We start from the raw sequence: 6000 nt of genomic DNA on the forward strand, positions 1-6000 counted from the left end.
GTCTCGTCCAATCACAACGCAGGGAATTCCCTCCCTCCCGTACAGACGGCTCAGCCGCACGACGCGCGTGTCACTTCCGGGCTCGTTTGGACGCGAGCCGGTGCATGTCGGGAGTCGTCTCTCTCCGCTGCTGCAGCCCGGATGAATGACAGCGAGGTGAGTTTATTTATGTGTTCCTTGTCGGGTCTCTCAGGTGCACGTGTGTGCTTCTAATTTATCATTTAAAAATGTATTTTATTTGCTGTTATACTACATTACATCTTTAGACACAAATGCAGCTTATGTACAGACTTTTTTATTTTTTAACTAAATGCGGAAATCACCTCGCCTTAAACATCGTTTTTCCACATTAAATGAGGATACAATTAATCACTGACAGCATTGTTTTTTAATAATCTTTTGTTTTGAAATTCTAAACCGGAAGTTGACTCGCCGTGGTTGACCCTCGTCAGTAGCCTGGGTGTTGCAGCCTGAACATCTGCAGCTCATTGTTTATAACGCATTATAACGACATCTAAATGCACCATATGTTTCTATTGTTGTGGACTAGCTCATACACTCACACTTTTTGGTATATATTCATTTAATATATATCATTGTATATATCAAATAATATATATAATTGTGTATATATATATATATATATATATATATATATATATATATATATATATATATATATATATCAAATAATATATATAATTGTGTCTATATATATATATATATATATATATATATATCAAATAATATATATAATTGTGTATATTTATATCTCAAATAATATATATAATTGTGTATATTCATTTATCAAATAATATATATAATTGTGTATTTATATATCAAATAATATATATAATTGTGTGTATATATTACATAATATATATATACAATTGTGTGTATGTATATATATGTATATATATATCAAATAATATATATAATTGTGTATATTTATATATCAAATAATATATATAATTGTGTATATATCTTTTGGTAGAGATATATACAATAATATATAATTGTGTATATATATCACATAATATATATAATTGTGTATATATATATCAAATAATATATATATATATATCAAATAATATATATATACAATTGTGTATATATATATATATATATATATATATATATATATATATATATATATATATATATATATATATCAAATAATATGTATAATTGTGTATATTTATATATCAAATAATATATATATATATAATAGGACACTTTTTTATTTATTTTAATCAAAAAGGCCAGAAGTTCAATTCTGTGTCACCTCACCGCAGGACTTCGTGCTTTTCCGTCCTTGAAAACATCTGTGAGCTCAGCGGAGAGCGAGCCGACCTGCGGCCACGCGGCCATGCACGGTCACCGAGTGAGGCGCGGACAGAGGTCTATTGTCGTGCAAGGAATGGTCCGATGTGATTAGAGAAACACACACAGACACACACGCAGACACACACACACACACAGACACACACTCGTCCTGCTGAGAGACCATATTCTCATAGACGTGCAAGTGAGGAGGAACGAGTCAGCAGCATTGTGGATGTTCTAAAACATGAAAATAGACTGACAAGAGACTTTTATCATACTTTTTGTATTGGTTTAGCTGTTGTACACATTATAAATACAGTAGAGAAAGGAATGTGTAGTTTATGTTCGCACACAAGTGAAAAGCTGCGTCTGATCCACATAATCCAAACAGATTGTGTTTCACTCTCTCGCTCCAAAACTAAACTCAGCTGCCCTTTTGCAACCTCTCGATTATAACCTGCATTATAGCCCGCATGTAATGTGTGCAGAGCTGTACTGCACCTCCACACGCCCACACACACACACACACACACATACATAGTCTGACTCGAGTCGTTGCACCACAATGGCCATGTTGAACTTTCCTCCCCTCTCGGCAGAGTGGGCCGAAAGCTATACGATGACGTCAGCGCACAAAAGAGCCCATTCACACAATCTCTTCTAACACACACACACACACACACACGCCAGCTCACCGCACCACCGCGCAGACCATGTCACAATATTACCCAATTAATCCAGCCTGCAAAGCGCCCGCTTGTTGCGTAAAGCCACGTATTAAAGGTATAAGAGTGTCGAGCTGTGGTGCAAAGTTTTTAATCTGCAGCTGCAAGACTTCCACAGAGTGAAAGGAAGACATTGTGCAGGTGGTTGTGGTTGCTCTGCTCACACTGATGCACCAGGTGTGATTACAGGTGCATCTCTTATCTTCATTCATGCATTCATCCCTCCCTTGTGACCCGGTACCCCAATTTTGGCCGCTGCTGAAACGATTAGTGGGTCGTTTAAATAGAGGATTAATCAATGTTCACTGGCAGCTTCTCGGATGTGAGTGTTCTCGGCCTTGAAATCATTTTAATAACCTTCCGGCAGGAAGCGAACAATTGAAAAGAGATCTCCTCGTGCAATTTGCACATTTCTGGCATTTTATTCTCGGGGATCAAAAGTGTTGTAATGGAAATAATCGCAGGGTTTAATTAACACAACAACAACAGCATCTTTCTGGAGTTTGACCCGTATTAAAACATTATTTCAAGCGACAAAGCTTATAGACTTTGACCAGTCTTTAACATCGCAAAGCCTTCAGATTCAGTCTATACCACTAAAATGAGAAACCAAGTATTTGAGCCGTTAGTTTGCAAAAGATAATGGAAATTTAAATGGCGGGTGCATTTAAAGGAGCAGCATTTACCTTTCTGAACATCAATATAGCAGCAAACAACTAGCAACTAAAGATGTAGTGGAGTAACGTTTCCCTGAGCAAGAGAATGAAGTCGCTCTCCCTCCGTGTGAGTGTTATATATGCAAGCTTCTTTTAGTGCAATGTTAGTGCTATGCACCACTAGTTAGCTTGCGGCAACCTCCGGGTCTGTTGAGTGAACCTGATGCGTAAGTGTCTTAAAACCTGCATTCTCTCTACTGACCACCAGGTGACGACTCCTCTGGTTGTATAGAAGTCAATGCTTCATGTGTTAAAGCTGCATTCTCTCTACTGACCACCAGGTGACGACTCCTCTGGTTCTATAGAAGTCAATGCTTCATGTGTTAAAGCTGCATTCTCTCTCCTGACCACCAGGGGGCGACTCCTCTGGTTGTATAGAAGTATATGCTTCATGTGTTAAAGCTGCATTCTCTCTCCTGACCACCAGGGGGCGACTCCTCTGGTTGTATAGAAGTCTATGCATCATGTGTTGAAGCTGCATTCTCTCTCCTGACCACCAGGGGGCGACTCCTCTGGTTGTATAGAAGTCTATATAAATGACTCTACTTCTCTTGATGTATTCCCTCAGTAAACATTGTAAACATGAGTTTATGTCTCAATCTCTAGTTTCAAGTCTTCTTCAATACAGCATGATGTTCATTTATTAAATTATGGTCATTTAGAGTCAAACAGACCATAATGCATTTCAAATATGGTCACTTTTGTTCAGCGGTTGCAAAAACCTGACAACAGCTGCAATCCAAGATGGCGACAACAAAATCACACTGTTAGCACTGTTAGCTAGCCACCAGATCTTGGATCTTGCACCTTTTAAGTTGTTCTTGCAGCTCATTGTCAACAGCAGAAGAAGAAGTCTAGCAGCTGTTGCTCTGCTCCTTCCTCCCAGTGGCTCAGACTAGTTCTCCAGGGCCTCTATTTCCTCCTCATTGACTTTCTGCGAAAACAAAATCAGATTCAAAGGAGAGCGTGAAACCGACGAGCAGAACAACAGCAGAGTCCACGTCCCACAGGGAACAGATGGTAGTCTGGGAGAACCCCGCTGGTACAAACCTTTATTTCTTTATGAGTCTCAAAGGGACACTTAAGGGACGAGTGTGTTTGGGAGGCGAGAGCACGTCAGTGGACAGTTTAGCATGCTCCAGGGAGCAAGATGAGCCCCTATGAATAATGTATTATTACTGCTGCTAGAATACACACTGTGCGTGTGCGTGTGTGTGTGTGTGTGTTCTCACACCATTCTGACAGGAGGCCATGCTTCTTTTTTAGCTGCACGATTGACAGTTGATGGACTGTGTAGAAAATGTCACTATGCGTTATGGTTATTTCTCACATGGTGTTTTAAACATGCAGACTGCAGCCCTGCGTGATGATAACACAACATGTATGGTGACATAACAACGTGAAAGACTGCAGCTGCAGACTGGAGTCTTTTTTCATCTTAAAAGCCACCATTGCTCCATCGCTGACCGTTCCTCTGGGACTCTCTCTCCCAACACCTCTCACATCCTCCCTCACGCCGCTTTTTCAAAACCTGCTTATTGACATCTGTGATTCATTAGTTGTCGCCCTCCTTTTATTTTTGTAATTATTTGCGGCTGTTTTTAGCACAATATAAATCAAATGCATTATTATTATTATTTTTTAAATCGTCATTATTTGTTGTTTTTATAATAATAATAATAACTTTTTTTTATTGTGGTTATTATTAGCATTAATATCGTTCTTGTTTTTGGTTTATTATTATTATTAATATATTTTGTATTCTGATTATTATTATTAGCATTAATATCATTATTGTTTTTTATTTTATTATTATTATTTATATATTATTTTTATTATGATTATTATTAGCATTAATATCAATATTGTTTTTTGATTTTATTATTATTATTTATATATTATTTTTATTGTGATTATTATTAGCATTAATATCATTATTGTTTTTGATTTTATTATTAATATATTTTTATTGTGGTTATTATTAACATTAATATTATTGTCTTTTGATTTTATTATTATTTATATATTATTTTTATTGTGGTTATTATTAGCATTCATACCGTTATTGTTTTTGAATCTATTATTATTTTTTATTTTTATTATTAGCATTAATATAATTATAGTTTTTATTATTATTATTATTAATTATTATATTTAATATAATTATTCATTACTGTTCTTATTGATAATAATAATAATAATAATACTATAATTACGTGTACGCATGGAGAACGAGTGCCAACAGGAAACATGGTGATCAGATAACCTCAACCTGACCTCCCTTCACTTCAGGACCCTGGACAGCTCCAACGGCTGCCGTCTCCATCACCTCGCAGCTCGTATCTCCAAGGTTACGCTCTTCTTCTAGGAAACCCACCTGGACCTAAAGCTGAGCGACGTTTTAGTCCAACGGGTTTAGAGGATTCTGTTCCATCTGTTCCTCTCGGCCTAGAAGCTTCCTGTCCCTCACATGAGCTCATTCAGAAACCCGTTACAAGCCTCCTCTCGGCCATTTCTTCACTTTCTCTCCTCTGCTTTCTTCTCCTTTTTGTTTGTTTTTCTCAGCTTTCCCTGCTGCTTTTCTTTCTTATTCTTTCTCTCTCTCTCTGTTGCGAGACACTGACGGTTGTTCACACTGGTTTCTCTACGCAGGAGGAAGGAACGGGAACGCTGGAAACACAGAGCCGCTCGCTTTCTCTGCCAGTAACTCAATTTCCCTTCTGCTTTCTGTGAGAGTGCATGTGACTCATCTTCTTTCTCTTTCTCAATGAGTTGAGACTCTTTTCAGGAATCATTGTGAGGACATGAAACTAAAAGTTCACTCTCTCACGCCGCGTTAATGTCATGTGTTTTCCGGCAGCGTGGACCTGAGGGCGTTTCATTAAGTACAGCTGTCTGAAAGAAAGAAGGACACAAGGACAGAGGAAGCGACTGTACCTTCTTTCTCTCCCCTCGTCTCCTCGTCTCCTCGCCGCCATGAAGCAGAAGGAGACCCTGAACCCGGCGCTGCTGCTCCTCTTCCAGCTGGTGGTGTGGATCTACACCTCCGTCTCCTTCCTGCCCTCCTACGTCCTCAGCCGGCTCTGCGGGCCCGGCGGGGTCCGCCACGGCTCCGAGGAGGAGCGGGCCGCGAGGCCGAAGGCCCGCTCGGCCCCGGGGCGCCCCGAGGGCCCCTACAGAGCGGTGAGCGCCGCCAACAGGCTGGCCACGTCGCTGCGCCCCGGGGTGGACAC

The 6000-nt window shown here is 39.2% G+C and overlaps 1 protein-coding gene across 1 annotated transcript in view; it reads left to right on the top strand.

Moving 5' to 3' along the window:
* Positions 1–5743: 5743 nt before the first annotated feature.
* Positions 5744–6000, top strand: part of acsl3a (acyl-CoA synthetase long chain family member 3a) — a gene marked incomplete at both ends in the record, with an annotated part of 21486 nt that continues 21229 nt past the window's right edge. Inside the window, one exon of the mRNA XM_079225474.1 lies at positions 5744–6000. This exon is cut by the window's right edge and continues 118 nt beyond it. Within this exon, the coding sequence (XP_079081600.1) occupies positions 5744–6000 (257 nt within the window).

Source organism: Taurulus bubalis (assembly GCF_910589615.1).
Source record: "Taurulus bubalis genome assembly, chromosome: 10".
In the NCBI taxonomy this organism is placed as follows: domain Eukaryota; kingdom Metazoa; phylum Chordata; class Actinopteri; order Perciformes; family Cottidae; genus Taurulus; species Taurulus bubalis.